General features: G+C 37.8%; 2 protein-coding genes and 1 pseudogene across 3 annotated transcripts; all 3 read left to right on the top strand.

Annotated features, from left to right (window-relative positions):
• The first annotated feature begins 1,830 nt into the window (after positions 1 to 1,830).
• LOC149042331 (lactadherin-like) lies at positions 1,831 to 3,073 on the top strand. Its single transcript, XM_089212301.1, has 3 exons — positions 1,831 to 1,879; positions 2,007 to 2,347; positions 2,903 to 3,073. The coding sequence occupies exons 1-3, from the start codon at positions 1,831 to 1,833 to the stop codon at positions 3,071 to 3,073; spliced, it is 561 nt and encodes a 186-aa protein (XP_089068427.1).
• A 998-nt stretch (positions 3,074 to 4,071) lies between these two features.
• On the top strand, positions 4,072 to 23,013 carry LOC113669760 (polycystin-1-like protein 2; annotated as a pseudogene). Its single transcript, XR_016188440.1, has 18 exons — positions 4,072 to 4,084; positions 4,687 to 5,021; positions 8,426 to 8,564; positions 9,021 to 9,331; positions 9,612 to 9,750; positions 11,473 to 11,595; positions 12,253 to 12,380; positions 12,617 to 13,316; positions 13,845 to 14,418; positions 14,704 to 14,919; positions 15,640 to 15,801; positions 16,142 to 16,336; positions 16,599 to 16,824; positions 17,036 to 17,743; positions 18,365 to 18,601; positions 18,672 to 19,985; positions 20,584 to 20,752; positions 21,234 to 23,013. The product of XR_016188440.1 is annotated as a polycystin-1-like protein 2 (transcript).
• LOC149042330 (C-reactive protein-like) lies at positions 10,469 to 11,258 on the top strand. Its single transcript, XM_089211916.1, has one exon. The coding sequence runs from the start codon at positions 10,469 to 10,471 to the stop codon at positions 11,246 to 11,248; it is 780 nt and encodes a 259-aa protein (XP_089068042.1). The 3' UTR covers positions 11,249 to 11,258.
• Positions 23,014 to 24,186: the final 1,173 nt, after the last annotated feature.

Genomic DNA, 24,186 nt, shown 5'->3' with positions numbered 1-24,186 from the left:
TTAGAGCCAATCAAATGCTAAGGGAATTTAGACTCACTCATACACAAGGTTATTTTTAAGATCAAAATAAAATATTCTTATTTTGAAGGATATCCCGTTTTGACAAATTCACATTAAAATTAAAAAGAGAAATTTCGAATTGCTTGCAGGAGACTGTATTGACTCAAAACTGTCTTAATGAACCCCCGCCTTTATCATTGTTGGAATATCCAAAACAACAGTGTCTAGGAAAGCCTATCTATTCATAATTTAATGACCTTTGCATTAACCATGTAGTCATTATCTAGGTAGTTTAGCAAAATAATACTATACAGTTGGGGGTCCTCGTACATATTTACAAACGCACAAAATGAGTACAATACGCACACTAAATCAGTAGTCAAGCTAACAGTTCCAAAACAAGAGATCCGTCAAAAGAATAAATTACGAAAAGCTTGTGGAATCGATACATACCGTAGGATACCTAAGCACGCTAGTATGTGCGATCGTATTCATCAACATCCTGTACCAGACCCTCAGTCAGCCAAGACAATCAAAAAGTAGGTGTACCAAGGTTAACTTGGCTCGTCAAGGAAGTAGCTAGACGTCGCTCAACTGCTATTTCACTTGTTTTCCATGACCATTGGCCTGAAAAAGGCTACTTTAACTAATTAAAAAAATAAAAACTGCATGAGAAGGTAAAGAAAGAGATGTATTGAGAATTATTCTGTTTCATAACAACAAGTGGGACAAAATTGAAATATTAATTTCCTGTTACATTCAATTTAAAAAAATTATTCGTACTTTTATTTGTCTATATTACCACAAATTTCCCTTCTTCACTCAATTGATTAATATTTCTTGAATATGCACTTCCATGGCCATTGCCAAAACTTGATTAATATATTGATATGTTGTTTTTCCTTCACTGGAATCTCGGCGGGGAAATTTTTCAGGTTAGCAAAAAAATTATAATTAGGAGGATTATCTGCTGAAACTATAATTACGTAACATGCTTTTGCTCGGTTTAGAGTAAAGAAGAGACAAGATGAATCCCCAAAAGCACTTACTTTTATTAAAGGTGAGCAAGCTGAATTTTGAATGTTTTCCTTTTTAGACTGTTACACTGAGAGATTAACATATTTTGTAACTTACGGAACGAAAAATCCCTCTCTCTATAGGTTCACATCTTGATTGTGGTAACGAGTAGAGGTTTAAGGAGTAGAGGTATGTTATTTCTTGTGTAGTTTTGTACTAAAAGATACTCTAACATAAGAAACAGTTTTTTTTTTTCAGGATTAGGATATTTAATGGACGTTGCACGAAGTGGGTTACTTTTGTTCCTAAACCCTACGTAAACGTATTTTTTCTTGCTTGGTATCTGTTTTTTTTGGGGGGAGGGATGATTTATGTTACAACGAAATGATATCGTAAGAATTTGCAGTTACAATTTTGTTTTTAGTAGACAATAGTCGAAGAACTGCCTACAGGTCTTCCACGCTTTATAAAGCATTACCAAGAAGCTGCTTAAAAAAGTTTACCATTGCAATCTGTTAACATGGAGGAAAGGGCTTTTACACTTAACTTCTCAAAGCATAGTAATCAACAGACATCCTCGTGGAGCACGGTAAATTGTTATTTCTGAGAAATTGAAAAATTGCATTCCAACGTACGCGAGATGTATGTTTTAAGTCCAAAGCAGCACGGTTTGAACGAGGTGAAGAATTCTTTAAGTATTTTCTACCTTTAGGTAAATGAATTATCAAGATTAAAAAAAGATATTGGTGCGGCAAAAGTGTTACAGTGTTTGATCTCGCAGCTTTATTTTTGTTTCCTGGTGAATTCTATGCCATGGCATCCGCTCCTGTGCCTTTCCGCGCGTCCTACGTCCCACCTATAGGTAACATAAAATTCCAAATTTTTTCTATTGTAAGAAGGAACGATCCTGTTGATTTTAGTGAACAATAGGTGGCAATAAGGCAGGTTAAAGCTCTGATGAATTGAATATTCAAATTTGTTGAATGCAGAAACCCATGATAACTGCTACAGTAATGCCGTTGGAGTTTCCAATCCAAGTATTATCCTTGACAGCTTCATGAGGGCAAAAGGTCATGACAAAAGCCACGGTTACAACGTCCTACCATCATATGGACGCCTGAACGGTAACAGAGGAGATGGATGGTGCGCCGAAATAAATGATAAAGATCAGTGGCTTCAAGTCGATCTCGGGAAAGTTATTGAAGTGTGTGCTGTTGCAACCCAAGGAGACATCAGTGGCAATAACTGGGTGATAGACTTTAAATTAGCGCACTCTAAATCCTATGAGGACGGCTTCCCAACTTATAAGGAAGCTAACGGCTCGGAAGCGGTAAGATTTTGGCCAAAATGTCTTGGTGCATCTAATAGTTCATCTTTCTACAGTTAGATTCAGTAGTAAACGGTTTGAGTCAGGAATAAGAGTTTATTGTGCAGTCTGATCGTCCGGGTGAGAGTAATCCTAGGAAGGACTGTTGAAGGTAGTACTGACTGACATTTCTTTTCTTAGTTAGGAACCAGCTTTTTAGAGTAAGTCACTTAAATTTATTTTTGCTTGTGGTTGATCATCGCATAGAGTCCCAGCAGACAGTGTGATTCGCAAGTTTATCGATGATGTTCAGATTTGCAATTGTTGACGAGATCATTTCTGGTAACTTATCGCCAACATAACATAATCAAACGGTATCGCTTGTCGGCAGGTCGAAAGGGCGCGTTCGTCAATCTATATTCTTCATCTCAGTTTCTGCGACAACATTAGAAATAAGCCACTCCATGATGTTTCCTTTTAGTTGTTTACAATCTAATATTTATCGTTATTGAATCCTCTTTTTGAAAAAAATAATTTGAAAAACTTGTGACTGCGTTATATTTTCTTATTACGTAATAGATATTTCACAGACAAGGTGGATCCAACGCAATTGACCAACATGCAATGGAAGTTCCGGTTTATGCAAGATACATTCGTTTTCTCCCAGTTACTTGGCAACGATCTATCTGCCTTAGAGTCGAGGTTTACGGAACCATCAGTGAGTTTGCTTCAATTGGATTGGGTTTTTGACGTTAACTTTTGCAATGAATTTTGAGATAGTTGCTAAAAGAAATAAATTGTAGCCTTTTGGGGACTTTTACATTTTTGAGGTTGGTGTTATTCATTCATGAACTAAAATTACCATGTGCATTTGGACGCAAATAAATTCCAAACCTCTTCTGAGATTTCAGTTTTTCATAACTATTGTATCTCTTAATTTTAGGCTCTTCTGCCTTTTATGTACCTCATATTTATACCAAAGATTTTGCGTCATTCACTACTTTTGTTGTTTACATAGTGAATAGTACATACAGAAGCATAGATCTGGATTTTCTCTTGGAATATTCAAAGAGAAAATTCCATATCTACGAACAACCACGTTTTAAAAATAATCATAATTATTATTATTATTATTTTTATCATCGATATTGTTATTATTATTGTTGTTATTATTGTATCAATAATATACATGAAAAAATTACTCAGTTCTGATTGGTTAAGATAAATGAAGTTTTCAAGTAATTCAATGCAGAAGAGGGTTAATTCAGTGCAAAGAAAGATAGCCAATCAAATGCGGGCCTTGGATGTCGCAACATTTGGATACGCAAAAAATTTGCGAGCGAAACAATGGCCGGCGTCTTAAATTGGTTTTCTTTTGCCACCGTAACAACTATAGTGCGGCTGAAAAGCAGCTGTTACAACGAAAACGCTGTAAAAACCACTGCTTTTTGGTTGTGGGCTTGGAAAAAGTGGTTTTTAGAGAAGGGAATTGCCAAGGAGATCGAAAATTACGAGCCGGCCCAGCTTAACACTTTACTCGAGCGATTCTACGCCGAAATTAAAAACAAACATGGTTAAACCTCGCAAACAACGATTCCATTCCATCGAAAGTGATTTGGAGACATACTAATTGAACTTAAAGCCGGACTTTGAACTTTTTTGCGCCCCTTTTTTGCGCCTTAAATACGTGAAAATATCATTGTATATTATTGTTCTGATGGGGCGCAGTTTTTTTGACTGAACATACAATGTCACTTGCAGGTTTGAATAAATTATTTTTGCACTTGATGCGCGCGTTTTGCTTCTGCATAATTATGATTTTTTCATGTATATCATTAATACGTAATCACATGATTTTTCTCGTGCTATTTGAAATAAAGGAGCACTTGTTAATTTTTTCGAAGACTACAAATTACACTCGCCCTACGGGTTCGTGTAATTTTGTTGGTCTTTGAAAAAATTTAGTCGTGCTTACTTATTCCAAATTGCACTCGAAATCATGTGATTACCTATACAAACAACACAGCTCCTAAGAAACGTTGACCTGAACGCTTTGCAATTCTCTCATCAACTTGATAGAGAGGTGCCAAAGGCATGTGACGTGTCAACAGCTGGTTGCCGATAAAAAACACACCTAAAAAAATATGGCAGTTCTTTGCGTTTGTAGCTCTATCTTATAATTCCTTATAAAACAATGTAATTTATATAAGAGAGCAGTTTTTACTAATTCGCTAACAATTCGGTATGATGCAGTGCACAAAAAAAAGAAAGACTTGACTGCCCGAACCCATTTCACTGCATGTGCTAAGTTGGCGTCAATTGGCAATTGAAAAACAGCCATGAGAGTTGTTTATACTATTTAGAGTGTGCAGAGGCTCGAGGGTTGGAAAGCGGCGCCATCTCCGACAGTCAAATGAGCGCCTCTTCCGAATGGAGTCACAAAGAAAAAGCTCATTATGGTAGACTTCATGTAAAAGAAACACAGCACAACGCAGGGGGCTGGGTGGCTCGCACAAATGATGAAAACCAGTGGCTGCAGATTGATCTGAATAATCGATACATTAAAATAACAAGGGTTGCAACACAAGGACGAAACATCCTTAATTCGCCGGATAGAGTAACAAAGTACCGTCTGACTTACAGCAACGACGGACTAAATTTCTACTTTTATAAAGAGCATGGACATAATGAGGCCAAGGTTTGATAATTGTCCGAAATAACTTTTTCTTTCGTTTTCCATAAAATTCATACAAACTGGGGATATTGCTAAGAAATACCTTGTGGGAGGAAAACCACTTCGCTAAGCGACCAATTTCTAGAATTCAAAATTCAACATAGATCAGGGTAAAACACTGCAATTCTCCAAGGAATAAGCCCTTAAAATACCATCGTTTATTCCCCAAAGCCTGTTGCTATAGGAGATTAAGAACGCTTGTCTAAATTTCGCGGCAAGGGTGAAAAATTCGATTTCTTTCTTATTTTAATATTAGATAGGCTAGACTATAACTAAAATCACTGGATGCTTTTTTGGCAAAATATCTTTTTATTTCAGAGAAAAATACAAATAACGAAATTCCGTTAAAATCGTCATTTTTAGCAGCAAATTATTGCACAAGTTTGAGGGCTTCGCATTCACAAACGAATCACAATCTCGTCTTTTTAACACTCAAATCTTTTTTTTCAACCTCATAAGACCTCGCATAACTATTTTTGTAAACACTGCGTTCCTCTTTGCGTGTAAAATAATTTAATTTCGAAAGCATACATTTCTCTACAGTACAAGTACTTTGAGAGTAAAGTTAATTTTCAGCATGTGCTAAACCTTCAAATGGATTAAGCTTTGGGCGGTAGAATTACCAAAAGATGTTCTCAATATTACTGTAAAAATTTCTTTGGGCAAATGATTTCAAAGTCCATTAAATTGCAGTTATTTGAACTTTTGCGGTCAACATTCCAGTCGCGAGTCACACACATACCTTAATATGATTCAAGCCATATGAGGCTGGAAAATGTACATGGGTACACATTTCCAAATGCTCTAACCTCATTTACCGTTGAAGAAAGATCCAAAGACCATTTAACTGTGGTTATCTTGTCGCTCGTCGTATTTTTAACGTCCGATGAAACTGCCTGTCAATCTGTGAACTGTCACCAATCTTCGCGATAAAACGTTTGACATCTTTCTGCACTGTGGCATCTTATCCAGCGGTTCAGTTGACTGTGAGTGTTGTTCGGTTTGTGGTGCAGTAGATCTGATCCATGCTTTTAAAAGTGGCACCACACATATGTTGCAGTCAAAGTAGTTTTGTATACGGAGAGTCGACACCCAATGCAAATCATACAATGGAAAGTTATATACAAAGGGGGTGGGGGAGGGGGAAAGTAAAAAGACGTCACTCTGCTGCTAAGCTTTTTTGTTGTTGTGAACATCGAAATCTCTCACATGTAAGTCGCGGAGATCGGGCCTTTGACTAATACTCGTTGAAAAGCAAAATTTAATACCTGCTAAAAATAGTAAGCCTAAGAAAACAAAACCTGGTTTATGGTAATTACACGATGCCTATTGTTTGCTTAGAGGTAGGGCTTCGGACTTTGTTTTTCACAAATATACTAACTGGCACGGTCAGTGTCACTGTCAAGTCGCTTATTGGCGGAGTTTGTGGTTACAACACTAGAGACGAAAATTGTTCCTTTACTTTCATGCACCAAGAATATTGCAAGTCATGAGTCGGCTTTCAAATTTACCTGTCCTGAAGACGAGATCGACCTTATTTTGTGCCGAACGCACATATGTCGGCCCCTCTGTAGTTTAAGGTTTTAAACTGTAGTTGGGTCTGTTAATGTTAACAGTGGTTAATAGTACCACTCCCTTATGCAAACCCCACCCATTGGCCACAGCACATAGCACCCCAGCCTCACATAAGCCACACATCCCCACCACTGCGTTTTGTAGCATTGTGTTGTAAAAATGTACGAAAGGTTCTCTTTCATGCTATTAGGGTATTTCTTGCAATTTTAGTGGAAAGAAAAACACCCCTATTAAGTACGACAGGCACAGAGCGTAAAAAAAAACAAGAATAATTCCCTGCAATAAATAAATGTATTTTACTGTTTGTCACCAGACAAAGATGACACTATTACAAAAACGTTTACAGAATAAAATATTTTGTAGTTTCCAAGAATTCATTTCTGATAGTGCTTAATTATATGGATTTTTGCCCTTCACTTACCCCTTAAAGTTCCTTTGTCGCCGGTATTGCGTGACAAGCCAAATACTCAAAGGGCCTACATGTTTGTAGTCAACTCAGTTTAACATTGAATTAGACTGTCAGATGTAATCTTTTAGTGCATTGTAAACTGAGCAATACTCGTAGTCAACTGAACCGTTGAATAAGATCGATGCCACAGTGAAGAAAGATATCGAACGTTTGACAACAAGATGGTGTTCGACAGGGTTGGCGGTTTCATCGGACGTTATCATTTATACAGACCTAAATACGACGAACGACTAGAGAATCACACTAAAATGGTCTCTGGATCGGTCTTCTGCGGCAAATGAGGTTAGAGCATTTGGAAATATCTTTCTATGTATATTTTTTCGGCCTCATATGGGTTGAAACCTATAAAAATATGTGTGACTCGCGACTGGAATGTTGACCGCAAAAGATCAAATAACTGCATTTTAACGGACTTTGAAAAGCTTTTGTATCGCTCTCAATCATTTGCCCAAACAAATTTTTACAGTTATATTGAGAACATCTTTTCGAAATTCAACCACCAAAAGCTTAATCCATCTGAAGATTTAGCACATGGTGAAAATTAATTTTATTCACGAAGTATTTTTACTGAAGAGAAATGTTTGCTTTCGAAATTAAATTATTTCAAGCGCAAAGAAGAGCGCAATGTTTCCAAAAATCATTTTTTGAGGTCTTATGAGATCGAAAAAGAAGATTTGAGTGTTTAAAAGACGAGATAGTGATTCGTTTTTGCATGCGAAACCCTCAAACTCGTGCTTTAATTTGCTGCTAAAGATGACGATTTTAACGGAATTTCGTTACTTGTATTTTTCTCTGAAATAAAAAGATATTTTGCCAAAAAAAGTATCCAGTGATTTTAGTTATGGCCTAGCCTATCTAACATTAAAATAAGAAAGAAATCGAATTTTCCACCCTTGCCGCGATATGTCTGATTTTTACGAGAAAAAAATCCTACATAAAGGTAGAAATGAGGAGTTGAAGTTGCCGCAACTTCCATTAAAAATTATTTGGGCGTCATAAACCAATTGGGGATGATTTAGTTTGAAGGATATGGCAAAGGACTTATTTTTGTCTTGCAGAAGTTATCTTAAGTCTGTTTGACAAGCAAATGCAAACTGATTCACACGAAGGTTTAAGGGCGGTATGTTGGGATGACATTTTATTAGTACATACCATTTTCTGGGGATGGTGGAGAGCAGTTTCAGAACTGATAAGAAAAACTACAAGAAAACTTATCGAAGGAATAGCGTAAATACTCTGATTATGGCTGATGTTAAAAAAAAAAAAAAAACGCACGTGGAAATAGCCTCTTCTCTCATAAGATTTAATTTCCAACTCTCTCTAGAATTTTAATGGCAATACAGACCAAGACACTGTTGTGTATCATGACCTTTCCCCACCAATCAGGGCAAGATACATCCGTTTCCGACCCACAAGTTGGATTGGTGGGGTATCTATGTGAGTAGAGTTGTACGGCTGTCTAGGTGAAGTTCAATTTTGAATTGCTGATAAGAATTCCTAGGTCGTTCAAGAAATGATTTGCAATTCGCTTATCTTTTATCCTATATGTGAAAGATACCGTGCACTATTATTTCATTTTGTCTTCAGTATCTGAGCCTCTTAAAAAGGTTATAGCATTTTCCATTTTACGCCCATGGTGTTGTTGGCATTAAATTATAAGCTTTCCTTTAATTCACAAGACTCTAACCAAAAATCTCCATTTCGCTTGCAAGAGTCCTTGCCTAGCCCTACAACATATTCAAATTCTTTCTCAAATAGTTATATTTTCCTCCCTGACGTTAACATCCTCAGCCGAAAGTAATGCAATTCCCTCTAACTTTGTTTTTTTTGTCCCCCGTTTTAAGTTTCTAACAGTAAGGAAGATAGGTGCGGATATTATCTCAATTATAACTTTTTGTTTATGTTCTTGAAATATAAAGAATGTCAAGACCCCCTTGGTATGGAAAACGGTGCCATTTCTGACGGACAAATTAGTGCCTCTTCAGAACTGAGTACAGATCATGCGTCGACCAAGGGCAGACTAATATTAAGCGAGGAAACTTGGTTGCCTCTGAAAGACGATGGCGACCAGTGGCTCCAGATCGATTTGCGAAATAACAATATCATCGTGAAACGAGTTGCCACACAAGGAATGAATGCTTCGCCTAAGTGGGTTACAAGCTACAATTTACAGTATGGCTATAAAAAAAGTTACCTGCAATATTACATGGAACAAGGGACAATAAGAAAGGTCCATAAAATTAAAAAATAAATCTTTAGATTGTGCCAGAAAAACCCTGGATTTTATTTCTTATTTATTTATTTTTTTACATTGTTCCAAGTCAATTGTTGTTGTGAAATGTGTCGAAAACATGAAAAAAAAGGTTAACCCGCATAAGGAAATATTCGGTTCTAATTAACTATCAATCTACTTATTGCAACTTTATCTCCTTAAGAAAATGAATAAAAATTATTCCTCTTTTAATTGTTTGTTTGTTTGTTTTGTTTTGTTTTTTTCTCCATTTATCAAGGTCTTTGCTGGAAATTATGACCAGAAGGCAATCGTTTATCATGACCTGAGCCCACCTATCGTGGGACGTTATATCCGATTTCGTCCAGTTAACTGGCAGGAGGGAATAGCAATGAGGGTGGAGCTGTTCGGTTTTTCAGGTAACCTTAAGTGACGTTCGTTAAAACGTGAGGTTTTAATCTTCCATTAACTGACTGACGCTCTCCTTGTATTAAGTCACGGAAGCTTGATAGCGAGTTGAAGACATAGCTTCGTAGGTTCTCCTTTCCATGGGTTGTCAGGAAAATGTAACTGATGTAACAAATGCTAGAATTTTACAATCAGCTGTCTATCCTTATAAGGAAACACACATATAAGCCGAAAGATTGTACTGGAAAGTCAGTCAGACAGACAGACAAATTGACAGTTAAATAGGAGAAGTAGTCAAACACACAGGAACTCATATAAAGCGGACTCATAATTATCACGAAATGGCGCAATGTAACAATAATATGGGCTCATTCAATGCTACTTGTCTTCGAGGATTCTCAGGAGATGATGTTGATTGAATTGGTGAGATACATAACTTGACCTGATTTCCCAGCTATAACCGTCGATAAAACACACAATTTCATACATTACGCTCTATTTATAACATTAATTTTAATCGAGGCTTAGTGCAAGGTATGTCTTTATTATGATTGGAATCACACAATATAATACAGCACTGAATATGGATAAAAGAGAGAGATATACCGTACTGATGAAGTGTGCCGTTCTATTGGATATAAATTAAATCTTTCATCAGGTAGCAGTCTTTAGTAACCAATATTGAATTTATATAAACTACAATCGGCAAAATGCCAAGTTAGCTCGTTAATGACTTTTCTTGCAGCCGCCGATATCCCAGAAGCAAAAGCAATTTTTCCTTTGAACAGTTTCTTTGAAACAAGGGAGATCACAGATAAACAACCTCAAGGCATTCGTGGAGATGTATCCTCGGCGATAGGTCCGAATGGTGACATAGGTGGCTCTTATCGATTTTCCGGGCATGCAAACAGCTACATCGAGTTCCCAAACGATGGGGGATTAGACTTGAAACACTCAATCACATTGCTGTGTTGGCTGTATCCTGAAAATACACACCAAGGGCCCATATTCAATTACAAATCAAGTGGTGATTTTTCCGTTCACCTTTGGATATCCCGTTATGGAAATCTTTACGCTCTTTTCAAAAACAGAGAGTACTTAAGTATATCGGGTTCGTTATCGACCAATCAGCCTTTGGTGACGCACAGATGGCATTATATTGGTGCTTCTTACGACTATATAACTGGAATGGCAAGTCTATGGGTTAATGGAGTGAGAGTAGTAGAGAAGAATATCGGGGCCGGCGTAACGCTGGGTACACAGGATAACGTCAGAGTTGGTGTCAAAGCAGACGATCCTCGTTATTTGACTGCAAGAATTGCTGCCATGCAGTTTTATGACGTAGCCTTAACGGCAGAGCAAATAAATAGAGTGAAACATCTTGGCCTAGGTAACGATGAATATAACGAGTTATACGACGAAAAGCTGTGTGTGGCATTCACTTATGCTTGTGTGTGTTCAGTGTATTCGAAATGGTCAGTTAGTTTTCCAAACCTTTTATTTTATTAATGATTTATCGATGAATTCATTTGAAAGCTCGTTGGATATCTGCATGCATACAAAGGCATCTGTACTTGTTAAATATACATGCAATCTTTAATCTGCTTTCAAGTAAACATTTTAAAGTATATTAAATGTCTATAAGAATATTGAAACCTGCGCGAGCTTGTTGATAGTGATTATACTCAAGGATGGGATATGACTTTGTTCCCATAACTACTATTTCTGCTTAGATGAAGATGAATGTCAAGATGAGAAACACAACTGTGACGTGAATGCTCAGTGTAACAACACGTTTGGCTCATATGACTGCACTTGTCTGGATGGGTACTCAGGAAATGGCGTGAGCTATCTAGGTACGCACTACTCATCGAAATGTACATTATCACTTGAATGTAAAATTACACGACCGTTCGTCTCGTATTGTGGGTCATCTATTGGATTTTCTGTCCACACGATGAAAAACGAGAGAGATGTTATTGAAATACACGGTGACTAAGGCTACTTTCTTAAGAGTTTTACGTTGCCTTCTCCACATATCATGGGTCACCACAACAAGAGCACTAAGGAAAATTTCGTTAGTTTAAGGTTTGAAGAAGTTTGTATTAACTGAAGTGTTTTTGCTAAAGAGCGCGTACATTTTTTCCTTGATAACCGCTGGTGTCTTAAATGTCTCAAGCTTTTTATTTAACACCAGCTATTTTCCTCTTTCGTTTAGATATCGACGAATGTACTGCAAATGTGCACAACTGCGACCCATTGGCTGTTTGTAACAGCACTGTTGGATCTTTTCACTGTACATGCATGTCAGGGTATGAAGGAAATGGTACGACTTGTGTAGGTGAGGGATGTTTCCATGTTCAGGTACCATAATCAGGCGTTGCCTCTCGTCCTCTATGGCAATGCACTAATAGGTTTAAGGAGGAGAGTTTTTAAGATTAAAACAACTGGTAAAGAGCTTCGTTAATATAACCTGAACAATAAACCTCACGCTCCTTCCCATGACTCTATAGATATCGACGAATGTGCATTACAAGCTCATAACTGTCATGGAGTTGCTCACTGTTTTAACAATCCAGGATCCTTCAGCTGTGAGTGCCGAAAAAACTACATGGTGATGGGGTATCATGTAAACCAGTTGGTAAGAATTATGTCAATTTACAGTGAAATAATGTTTAGCTGATAATTTGTTATTATCATCTTTTCATTGTCTTTGAGCTTGAAAATCGCTCGTTGAAATGTCAAGTATGGGCTATTTCGTACTGTTAAAAAAAAACGTAAGAGAATTCATCAGGAATTACACCCATATAACAAACGTTTATTTTTCTTTGAGGGAGAAAAATGATGCAAAAACTCTGTTAACTATTTCATCCTCAGGAGATTTCTCGGTGACCATTAGAAACATTTTAAAAGACAAGTATCATGCCACACCTGTAAAACGCTCGGTCAAAAGTGTCCGTGAAGCTCTGATACAGGGTCTAAATAAAGATTTAACTGTACTGACAAGTACCTTTGAATGGAGTGTGGTTAGCGAAATGGAGTTAGCTGCCTCGGAGTCAGCATTAGGAACTGTAGTTAGTCAAGGGACAACGGAGTGGACGATAGACAAACGATCCATACCTGCTGGTATCTATCAAGTTAAATTCAATGCGACGCTTGCAGTCGGAGATCCAGCATCCCCAAAAATTCTCAACGCCTTTGACTATGGCTTCATAGAGGTTATTGCGGCTCCCTTGCGAGCTATTCTTGATGGAGGAAGCAGTGTACGGTGGGGGTCCAAGGAAAACGTCACTGTGAATGGCTCTTTAAGTTACGACGCAGACATTGGCCCTGGAATGCATACCGGACTCAATTTCAGTTGGTCTTGTCGGAGTGACACTTCTGTAAGCAACTCTTGTTTCGGTTCTTTTCAAAACGAAGGAGACTTAAACCCTACAATCATTACTATTGATCCAAGTAAACTTGAGATCGAGAAGACCTTCTTTCTACGGCTGAATGTGTCCAAGGATGTGAGAACTTCCTTTACCGAAATGTCCTTTATGATAGCTGCAGGAGAGGTACCACAGGTGACCCTCAGGTGATTGTTATGTAGCATTAACTGTTAATTAGAGAAAATTTAATACTCAAGAAATCGGTACAGAAAAGCTCTTAAAAATGTGTGTAGTCTAAAAAAAGTTGGCTTTTACTTGTCGAAACACAGTTTCCCAGAAGCAAACGTGCTTAAAATGGGAAGGGAGACCCTAAGAAAGGTATGCAGCGTTTCAATGAAAGAGTTAAGACCATAATCCTCCTAAAAAAATAGAGAGGTGGGGTGCTTTTAACATTACAATGAGTATTCTACTCTCTAAACTAGCTTAACTTGTATCTAGCTGTAGGACTCGAAAAGGCTAGTCATTCTTTATTAAAACTGCCCCGAAACTAACATTGACTTGCTTTCTAAAGACGAGCAGGTGGTGGTTTGAAAGCGCTATTCACCGATCTACTAAAGCTGTGTTTCACCTCTGAAATTGATGTCGGGAGTTCAGTTAAATAAGTCCCATTTGCTTGAGGTTGATTTTATAGCTTTTCGTGAGTTGTTTATGCTTTTCTATTTTTTTTTCCTCAGATGTTACATAGATTGTGGCGCAATAGTTTCTGCCTCAAACAAGCTACGCGTGACATCAGAGTGTCTTAATTCTCCTTGTAATGGATCTGTCTACGAATGGCGTCTGTCCATGCTAAAGGGTTCAGACAGTTGGGAAAATATACCTATTTTACCCAATATGACTTCAACAGCTGTAAATTCTACCAATATGATAATCAATAAAAATTCATTACAATCCAAATCGAAGTATAATCTAACATTACTGGTAGCATCTTTGAAAGGAGCATACGGGTTTTCTGTACTCCTCTTTGAAACCGCTGGAGAGCCGGAAAATGGTTACTGCGCACCATCGTTCTCTGAAGGCGTCTCACTGGAGACTGAGTTTACTTTTAAATGCTTCGATTGGCAGGGTACTTACTTGCCACTGACATATGAATTTGCACTTGGAGAGGAGCCTATGTCCTATGGCACGTCGCCCTCTTCTGTGTCGACAGTGTTACCTGCAGGATCGCCGAAAGAAGATTTCCACCAACAAGTCACTATTGTCATTAAGAATGCAGTTGGAGTATCCGTTGTAGAGAAATTACTTATCAAGGTACTGCAATTGTTTATTTACGGGGGAATTTTCAATAAAATAACTCTTTACGCGACCTATAAAAACGCCACTTACAATCTTTGCATTTTCCAATTTAATTCATAAACACTGTTTAGAAACTGGTTTCAACACGGCCTAATCTTTATTGGTGCTCGCTAGCCTTTTTTTATCCAATTCTATATCATTGCCGCTTGGATCCAATAATACCTTAGAATTTTAGCTCAAACGCCAAAAAGATATTTCAGTCCAAAAAATATTACAATATATTTCACATATCCCTTGCAGGTGAGGCCATCATCTGGCCTTGATCCATGTGCTTCATCACCAGAGGAAGTTGCAATCAAGTTAAAAAGTTTTGTAGTCGGGGAAGGTAACAAGCTGGATGAATTTCTCAACAAGGGTGAACTCAGCCGAGCTGTTCAACTTGGTATATCTGTTTTCAAGTCTGCAAATGAAAAAAACCAATGTGGACAAGAATTGGACCCTAATGACAAAACGTTGGTACGTTAATAAAATTGCTCAAATACAGTCGGCATCAACACTTCCAGAATTAAATATGTTGTGTTGTTTCTTAGAACACGTAGCAACTCCGCTTTTTGTTTATTCGTGTCGTAATGCACACTTAAAATATGTGCAATGAATCATTTTATAGAACAATTCGAATATAAGGCGAGCTTTCATCGCTAAAAAGAGCTTGCTCTCTGAGAGTTAAAAGTATAGAGCTCAGCTAAAGCTGACACGCTGTCACCCCGTCTGCCAAATTGTCTACGTCAGACCATCTCCCGGACTTCTCTCTTGTTTTTTTTTGGTTTTTTTTTTGTGAATTGAAAGTGAAATTTCGGAGCAAGCGAGCCGGCAAGCAGCAACAGAAGAACAAACAAAGGTTTGTAAAAATGCTAAGCGCCGTTATTCACGTTAATATATCGTAACCAGAGACGAAAATCCTCAAAGAGTAAACGAAATGGACAATGTGAGTTTTAAAGTTTTTCACGCTTAGCTAGATTACAAGCTTCTGGACGGTAATAAAAATCAAAGACAGTTAACAATCGTATAACATATAAAGTTTCTTGTTAAAAAACAAAACAGAAAAAAACAGGAATAACCGGAATGATGAAAAATATAGCCTAATTGTCATAATAGTTAAATTCATACTAAACAAGACGGTGTCAGAGCGACTGTGACCATGTTGAGTTGATGAGGCGTGCCATTTCTTGTTCCTAGATTTCCAACACATTGATATCAAAGTTTACAGCTATAACACTAGAGAATCTTCAAATGTCTCGCTTGGTTATGTCAGTAGTAAGCTTGGCCGTGGGACTGGAGGCTGAACAAAAATGCGAGAGGTGCAGTAACGGTGGCGGTAACAGCAACAATAACAATATGGTACAACACTTTTTTTTCTTTTAAATCCTTTTATTGACATAAATTAAAGTTTAAACCTAAGGATGATAACCATAGCTGACAGATTATCCCCAGAAAACGATGCACCCGATCGAAAATGAATGAAGTATTTCAATTTGTAACCGAGTTAAGCAACAAGCTTATCCTCCCGGGTGACTCGTAGTAAATGAAATCTCTATTATTTTTCAATAATTCGTTATTACTATTTTGAAAACATACATGCATCTCATTTGAGAATGATCTAAATTATACAATCCAACAGTCTTTCCTTACAATTTTAATTCCAGTCAGGCATATGACGCATCGGTGTTATTTTCCCCAGGAATTAACAATGCAATTGACTGATAGTACAGCACAAATGATGATTTCCACCCTCAACGATCCGGAGGAGCCATTCACACCAGAGTTAGTAAACACAGCTACAAGTATTACAGGCTGTCTCACAAATGTTCTCAAGTCTGCCGCAGGCTCGAGTCAGGACGAAACAGACTCGGCAGTAACCCCACCCTCTCCAGAGGTAAAGATCACAATTACAGTTACAAGTGCGAGTATCATAGAGATCAGTCCATTCTCTATAAACTCCCTTGTTAGAGTTTCGTTTTTGCCATAGAGGCATAGAGGCATAGAGTTTAGATTGAGATAAACAAAACGGCGAGACCAGTGATGGCAGCGAAGAAGAACAGTGTATTACGATTTATTAGGTCTAATAAAGTGGAAAAGTCATCGTATTGACTACGTAAACATGTGACTGAACACCATTTTTTTTACTTTCCTTTCAGTTCGTGAAAAAGGCCTCCGAAAAACTGAGCAAGATGACTGATGCATTTTTTGGCCGCTTGGTTCCATCAGAAGATCTGCTCTATCTTAAAAACTCCAAACTTGGCAATATCGCTGAAAAAGGTCACAGCTAATGATGCAAAACGACTCAATATGGGAGATGGGCCAAGTAAATTCAAGCTCCCAAGCAGCCTTGGAAATATAGGTGCTGGAGAGATAAATGTACAGGTACGATGCCATTCTTATCCTAAATCACTTGGGAATGATTCCAGACATCGCAGCCCTGATTGGTAACTACGTTTTCCTGCCTCCATGTCTACTTAATTAATATGATAAAATGACAAAATCTATTAACACCATTTTTTTGTACGCGAGAAAAACTCCTAGAGTCGCCCTTTGCCAAGTAAATTTACTAAAACCTTATTGTGTTCTCTTTCAGATGCAAGCTTTTGATTTTAACCCTTTTACTTGGGACAATAGCAGCAAGAAAATCAAATCACGCGTCACGAGTCTTGAGCTTAAAAGTAACAGCGCGGAAAAGATAAATGTATCAAATCTTGACAATGACATTGAGATCTTGATTCCCATTTTCAGTCCAGCTCAGAACTCCACCAACGGGACACAGCATAGCTTTCTTAAGCCAAATCAGATTTCAGTTCGAAGTTATTACGCGGAACTAACCAATGTTCCTGTATCTCTTAAGTTGAGTATGGCCAAAGCGGGAATACAAATCAATCTGTTCATAAAATTTGGAAAAAGACCAACGATAAATGACTTTGACCACAATTTTACAATGGCTTTCACATCTACATGTGACAACCAAACAGATGCTAATGCAACCTGCTTTATAAGATATAGCTCGGTTACAGTGACACCTTCTGAGCCAGGTTTCCTTTACGCGGGCTTATTTTTTAAAAGCCCTAAGAATGAAAGTCAACATTCTAGGCAAAGAAGATCCTGTTTTGGTAATCGTCGAAAACGACGGTCATGTGTGGGTGTTAAAGATCCACCGCCAAAAGGATCTCTTAGCACTGTGATTCCCAAATATGATCCAAACACAGACATTAACTACACTTTGACCATGACCCAGTCGAGTTGTTTGTATTGGTCAGAGAACACAGAAAAGTGGACCGCGGAAGGTTGCCGGGTAAAAATTAATCATTTCTTAATTTTACTACTGTTAAGTCTGCTTTACTGAGTCAAATCCCTTATGCATTTGTCACTGTCGCCTACCTTCGATAAGGAAAGCAATCTTAACATTTCTATGGGAGGGAGTTGTTAGTATAAACATTTGACATTTAACATCTGGATGCCAATTGGCTATAAATATAGGGTTAGAACAACTAATCAACTTGTTTATTTTAATGTCTTCTCTTTTGTGTCGAACGGGTCTCAGTGTTCGTTTACTAAAGCAGTTCATCAGTTCGGCACGGGATTAAACTTTTCTAAGTTAATCACGATCGTGCCTGAGTTTAATTTGGAAACAATCATTTACAGAAGTCGAGGTAAAAGATAATTTTAATATATTTCACACAGACACAAAAAAGTAGTTGTGCTCTTTCAATATACCAAAAACGCGATAGGAATTTGAACTCTTGACTCGCGCTTTTGCGCTTTTCTGCTCGGAGATGAATTTTGTTTGCTATTCATTTTCGAACTAGGTAATCAACGCACGCGAAAAGCACTAATCGCTTGTGTGCTATACACTAATGCTCAAGATAATGTTCATTTCTTCCGCTTAACTGAATTTTCTTTGTTTTCGTTAAAGGTAAGCCAAGACTCGAACACCACCCATCTTAAATGTCTCTGCAATCATTTAACATCTTTTGGTGGAAACTTCATCCAAGCACCAAACCCAATTGACTTCGACAAAGTTTTTACTGAGTTTTCAAACCTTGCTGAAAGTGGCAATATTTCAGTACTTGTGACAATTGCCAGTTTTTTCCTTCTGTACTTCGTTGTCTTAATCCTCGCAAGGAGGGCCGACAAGAGAGATGTAGATAAGGTAATCATATTTCAACCTGTAGTTGTGTATTTTGAACTATTTTCACCTCCGAATGTTTCCTTTTTTTCAGATTTGCCCTCCGAAATTGATACCGCTTGTGAGGGAAGGAGCCTATTATTACGATATGGTTATAAGCACGGGCGTTTGGAAACATTCAGCAACAACAGCTAACATAACCATCAGTATCAAGGGCGAAAATTGTGGGCATAGTCAAATTCTATTGAACGAGGAAGGGGAGACGAGTGACCTTTTCGGACGAGGGAGTATCAACGGCTTTGTTCTCGAGATGAAAGAATCCATTGGCCCTTTAAAAGAAATTACTTTGGATCACGATAATTCGGGTAACAATCCGTCTTGGTTTGTGGAAACCGTAGTTATCCAAGATCGTCAGACCGAAGAAAGATGGGTTTTCCCCATCAATAGATGGCTTGCGTTGGAAAAAGACGACGGCCAAATAGAGGTAACTGTGGATAGCAAATCTTACTCTGCCTTCTCAGCTCAGGTTCGCTCGCGCTTGGCCAGAAAACTTGCCGACAGTCACTTGTGGATGTCAGTGTTTGGGAAAGCATGTAGCAGTACCTTTACACGTGTGCAAAGAGCTTCATGCTGCCTTTCAGTTCTGTTTAGTGCCATGATAGCAAATGCCATGTTCTATAACATTGGTGGCGAATCTGATGGTGCTATACAGGTTGGGCCTTTTAAGTTTTCCAGGAGACAGATAGTCATCGGAGTACAAAGCGGCATTATCATTGCACCAGTAAACATAATAATTGCCTTCTTGTTTAAGTCTAGCAGACCGAGAAAGAAAAGGAGCGAGAAATACCAAGGTACAGACGGGGCCCAACGACTTTTGGATGAAATGACGGACAGTGGTTGTATGCTTCCTCATTTCTTTGTTTATTTGAGCTGGTTTCTCTGCTTCTCTACGACAATGGCAGCAGCAACGTTTACGCTGTTTTACAGTTTAATGTGGAGAAAGGAAACCTCTGAACAGTGGCTTGCTTCTATTCTCATTTCCAACGGACAAGATATTTTCGTTGTACAGCCCACGAAGGTTATGATAGCAGTCATGGTTATTTCCTTTCTCTTCACAAAAAAGAACAGAGGCAAATGCGAAGAAGAAGAAGAAGAGACCACTATCGATTCACTCGCAATTGAGATAGATTTTTTGGGCGATGATCCCAAACAGCGTTATAAAAAATATCAGCAGGAAAAGATGAGGGAGAGATCAAAAAAGGAAGCTCAGTTAACAAGCATGACAAGAGAAATTGTTCTCCATTTGATATTTGTGTTTCTTCTGGCTATCGTATCTTATGGAAACAAGAATGGAAATCGTTTTCTGATGACGTCCGAGATGAGAAATCAATTTACTAACTTTAATCTGGTAAGAATAGTATGATTTCGCAAGCCAATCCATATCGATTTACTAACTTTAATTTGGTAAGATTAGTATGATTATGCAAGCCAATCCATATCGATTTACTAACTTTAATCTGGTAAAATTAAAAATGTTTTTTGTCCGCAGATATAAAATATTTGGCAGTGTTCAAAAGCTATTTCGCATGGTAATCGACCCTTATATCAGAGAAAGATAACAGACTCGTAGATTTTTAGCAGAGAAATAGATACCAAAGTTAGTCGCAATACCACACCTAGCGATGGCAAGTATGCAGGCTAATTTACCATAGATATATCTGTACTGAAGCAATTTTCTACTTAGTGAAAATAATGACTTTTACCTTTACAAAAAAGTAGTAGCGGTGTTACTATGGATTTCAAACTCACGTTCGCTGTTAAGTGCAGTGGGCGTTTGAATTCTTTGTTTATTAATATTTTATTAATTGTTTCCTAATTGCTTTTAAGATTGGCAGTTAGTCTCTTTCCCCCTTCACTTCTTTCCAGTCTTTTGATTTGATCACACATTCTATCCTCTTGAGGGGTCCTTACACCTTAATTTTCTAATTACTTATTCTTTATTCCAGGTAGGGGATGCACACGGTTTAGGAGCATGGTTAAAGAACGAATTCATATTAAACATCTATAACCAGGCGTGGTACAACGGACTTGAAGAGAAAAACGATGTGTACATCGGGAACAAGATGTCGATATTAGTGGGAATGCCCTGGTTGCGACAGCTCAGAATTAAAAAAAGTAAACTTTGGTCAGAATGTATCATTTTTATAAACAAACGGGTTATCAAAAAGGACTGTTTGAACTTGACGATGGACAATGGAGCTCCTAAATTGGTGGGAAAAAATCCTAATATACGATTGGAAAGTGCTAGTTGAAAGAGGAAAATATCATAATGGCTTAATCAATTCGAAAACTGTAACGCTGGAAATTAAAAGGCTCGTTACTAACACACTTAGTTAAAATACTAGAGGTGCAGAGATAGGGCATAGCAATAAAAGAAAAACAATTGTTTAGAACACATTTCAACTAGCTGCTTACAACTTGACTCAAAAGCAATTTTAGAACAATAACCTTCAACTCGATATCAAGAAACTTTACCGACGTGCTCTTTTTTTGCTCAACATTTTTCTCTTTCTCTGTTTCACTTTATCTGCATTTGAGAAAACTGTTAATCTTAGAGTAACTTATTCCTATCTTTATTGTTTATTTTTACTTGAAGGTTCCTGCCGTTTACTTTCGAGAATTATAGCAGAATGTTATTACGACTATTCTCCAGAAAATGAGGACACGACTTTGCTAAGCCTTCCAGGTTGGATACCTCTCTCCCTCAATACTTCGTGGCCTGATGCTCTCCAAATTTGCCCTAAGCCTTGGCGATATCAATCAGCAGCAGAACTTCGCAACGATCCCATTCTAGCATCCTACAACTCTTATGAAGGGGGTGGTTATGCAGCAGTCATGGGATACGATGAAAGCACTGCACAAGGCGTCCTCAACGAGACTATTACTAATGGATGGCTTGATCGCCAAACTCGGGCTGTAATTCTAGAGTTTGCTGTTTTCAATGTCAATACAAACTTGATTAGCGTTGCCACATACTTTTACGAGGCCTTAGCTACTGGTGCAGCCTACACTACAAGGAGAATTGAAACACTCGAGTTGTACAGCACTGAGTCAGGAGCTCTGATGTTTTTCTTAATTGGCCAGTTTCTGTTCATGGCAATGGTCCTTTTTTACTTTATAGTTATGTTGGTTCACCTTTATCAACAACGCCTAGGATTCTTTAAGTCTGTTTGGAACATGGTGGATTTCTTCATGATAATTTTCTCTGTAGCCTCTGTAGCATTTTACATGATAAGAGCTAAAAGCGTTTTGAACACTGTCAAGTCTATTCAAGCCACTCCATATGAAATCGTGCATTTCCAAACAGCCTTGGATTGGCTTAACCTTGAAAATGCGTCTATTGCTGTCGCTGTTTTCATGGTGACGGTCAAGCTTTTGAATCTAATTCGTTTTAACCCACATGTAATATACTTGTTTTCGTCTTTTCGGCAATCTATAGGCTGTCAACTCTCGTATGTGCTCCTTTTTATGATCGTGTTTAATGCATTTGTTGTGACAGGTATGATATTTTTCGGTGGTGTAGTATTAGAGTATTCTAGTTACCTCAATGCAGTCATGTCGCAATTCGAATTCCTGTTAGGAAAAGCAATCCCAATGGACGCTCTTCGAAGGGAAAAACCCTTCATTGGTCCGACGTTTGCGTTTTTGTTTTGTATATTCACAAGTATATTTCTTATGAATATTCTGATTTCTATCCTTAACGAATCATACGGTGACGCAAAATCAAACGCAGAGGAAAATGCAAAAGAGCTTGAAATGGCACGTCTTATTGAGGAGCGTTTAATGGAAAATTTCCACGAGGGAATTAATCGGACTGAGTTTAAATTGTTTTGCGATGAGACAATATTGGTCAACATGTGCCTTTCTGAAGCTGAGCCATTTTGTTTGAATTCTGCATGTATCATCCAATGTACAGAGTGCTAAAAGTGGAAAAAAGACTTACTGTTCTCACTTGGCGAACAGAGTACATGGAGGCTGATTATTTGAAAGAGGAAAATGATTTTACTGACCTCTTGTTATTAATGATAAATCCTTCGGTGCATGATTTGGAAAAGAAATCAAAAGATCATATCTGAATGCAGAGATGTCTTATTTTATAAGTTAACTTAGTTTTCTTTTATTGAAATTGTTTTAGGCTTTTCCTGGATGTGTAGATATTACTGAATGTTTTCTTAAGTAATTGTATCTTAGAAGTAAGGTTTGAGGGAATATTACCACCACAAAAATTATCCAACGAAATATACGAGGTTTCGTCATCGTCGGATGTCATTGACAATAAGATAGTAGCTTAGTATTTGCATAGTAAAAGGATCTACAATTAAGCGTATAAGGTGGCAAAATACTTTAAGTGATATGAAATGTTCATTAAATAACAGTTTTGCTCTGCATGATTGAGTATTGACCACTGGCTTTAAGATATCTGTTGTATGCATTTCATATCTCAGGCAGTCAAGATTACTCCTGCGTTTCCTCAAGATAGTAAAATGATCTTTGAGGTTCATTGGCTCCATATTGTGTTCAAATAGATACCAGCAATGGTAGCCGATATACTGCCTGATATGCGAGATGACAAAGCCACCAAGTATTTGCAATGTAAAATGAGCCTGCCTGCTCCAAAGGCATGCTTGTGATACTAGACCACCCTCCAGCCATGAAGTGTTAGCACTGAGGCTGAGGTGTGTGACAAGCTTGACTACCGATCCTGTAATGCAGGCTATCAACCAAGGTTGTTAAGAAAAGCCCTTACAAGTCTCAGAGGAAAAAGCCAGTTGAAGATCACTTCATTAAGAAATGTGTTCACTCCACTTACAACAGCAAAGTGGTAATCCCTTTTATAAGAACTTCGCTTATGAAGGAAAACTTAAAGGTCGTGTTTTGACTAATAAACATCATTTTCACTAATTCCTGATGAGAAGTGTTTTGTTTTCACTGTAGCCACAATCGGCGACAAAATTGTTAACACATTGACCTTTTCAACCCTCTATTACTTCAATTTTATATTTAAGTAACGCTTTTGCCCCACCCCTCCAAAAAAAAAAAAACAAAAGCACAATAAGAGAACAAAACTAAACAAAACAAAACAATGTTTATCGTGATTCCATGAACCTTTAGTTACATATAGGGAACGGGGGAAGGGTCTTGTCAATGATCTAGAAAGTGGTAGAAACAGGAGTGTTATTCTACACATAGATATAAATCTTCCACCATGATGTTTCAGCTAATTTTGACGCTGATCGAAGATACATAAAGACAGCTGCATGATATTTTGTAAAACGAAATTATATCTAAGCATATCATTTGCTTATTCGAAGTTGAACGAAAAGCAAACACCTATATCGTTTATCAAAACAGCGGTATACCCAAGTTTCACTAACTAAATTATTAAGAACTAAGCTCTCAAAGAAAATTTAAAATCTCCACCCGTTGTTTATCAGCCCATCTCAAAGGAATCAGCGAATACGCTATGCTTAATTCTCCATCGCATGCTTAATTCAAACGGTAACGTCAATGACCGATCCAGTCGTTATGAGGTATCACCCTGACACGTT

The sequence above is a fragment of the Pocillopora damicornis genome, chromosome 7, assembly GCF_964200805.1.
Source record: "Pocillopora damicornis chromosome 7, jaPocDami1.2, whole genome shotgun sequence".
Taxonomy (NCBI): Eukaryota; Metazoa; Cnidaria; class Anthozoa; order Scleractinia; family Pocilloporidae; genus Pocillopora; species Pocillopora damicornis.
This window is presented reverse-complemented; position numbering and strand designations above follow the sequence as displayed.

Coding starts and splice junctions, on each gene's coding strand:
- LOC149042331 (XM_089212301.1), top strand. CDS start 1,831: ATGGCATCCGCTCCTGTGCCTTTCCGCGCGTCCTACGTCCCACCTATA. Junction 1,880..2,006: donor GTCCTACGTCCCACCTATAG/GTAACATAAAAT, acceptor TGTTGAATGCAG/AAACCCATGATAACTGCTAC. Junction 2,348..2,902: donor AAGCTAACGGCTCGGAAGCG/GTAAGATTTTGG, acceptor ATTACGTAATAG/ATATTTCACAGACAAGGTGG.
- LOC149042330 (XM_089211916.1), top strand. CDS start 10,469: ATGACTTTTCTTGCAGCCGCCGATATCCCAGAAGCAAAAGCAATTTTT.